General features: G+C 45.1%; 1 protein-coding gene across 1 annotated transcript in view; it reads left to right on the forward strand.

Moving 5' to 3' along the window:
- The window catches only part of LOC119590449 (extensin-like), a 7,605-nt gene extending 7,433 nt beyond the window's left edge, over window positions 1–172 (forward strand). Inside the window, exon 4 of the mRNA XM_037939110.1 lies at window positions 45–172. Coding sequence (XP_037795038.1) covers window positions 45–172 — 128 coding nt within the window. The remainder of the gene's footprint in view (window positions 1–44) is intronic.
- The last annotated feature ends 165 nt before the right edge of the window (window positions 173–337 follow it).

The raw sequence follows: 337 nt of genomic DNA on the forward strand, positions 1-337 counted from the left end.
GCCTTTTACGGTGTGTGGAATCAGCATTTAAATCGCAATTACAGTGTATTGGTATTGGATAAAAAAGAAGAAAACTGACTGCATAATGAACTTGTCTAACGGGAAGAGCGGGCAAGAAGTTGCATCCTCGTCTCAGGTCTCTCCAGGCGTAGTACAGAGCATCCGCGTGTAATTAACTCCTTATCGGGATGTAAATTGATAGCCACGTCTTATCCCGAGTCAGTGGCGTAAGTGCGTAATTGCGTTTAAAAAAAGAAAGAAAGAAAATAAAAGCGACGTAGCAGGGAGAAAAAAAGGTGGCAGGGAGGAGAGGACCCGCCGCTGTTCCCACGAGTCA

This window comes from Penaeus monodon, chromosome 27 (genome assembly GCF_015228065.2).
Source record: "Penaeus monodon isolate SGIC_2016 chromosome 27, NSTDA_Pmon_1, whole genome shotgun sequence".
NCBI lineage: Eukaryota > Metazoa > Arthropoda > Malacostraca > Decapoda > Penaeidae > Penaeus > Penaeus monodon.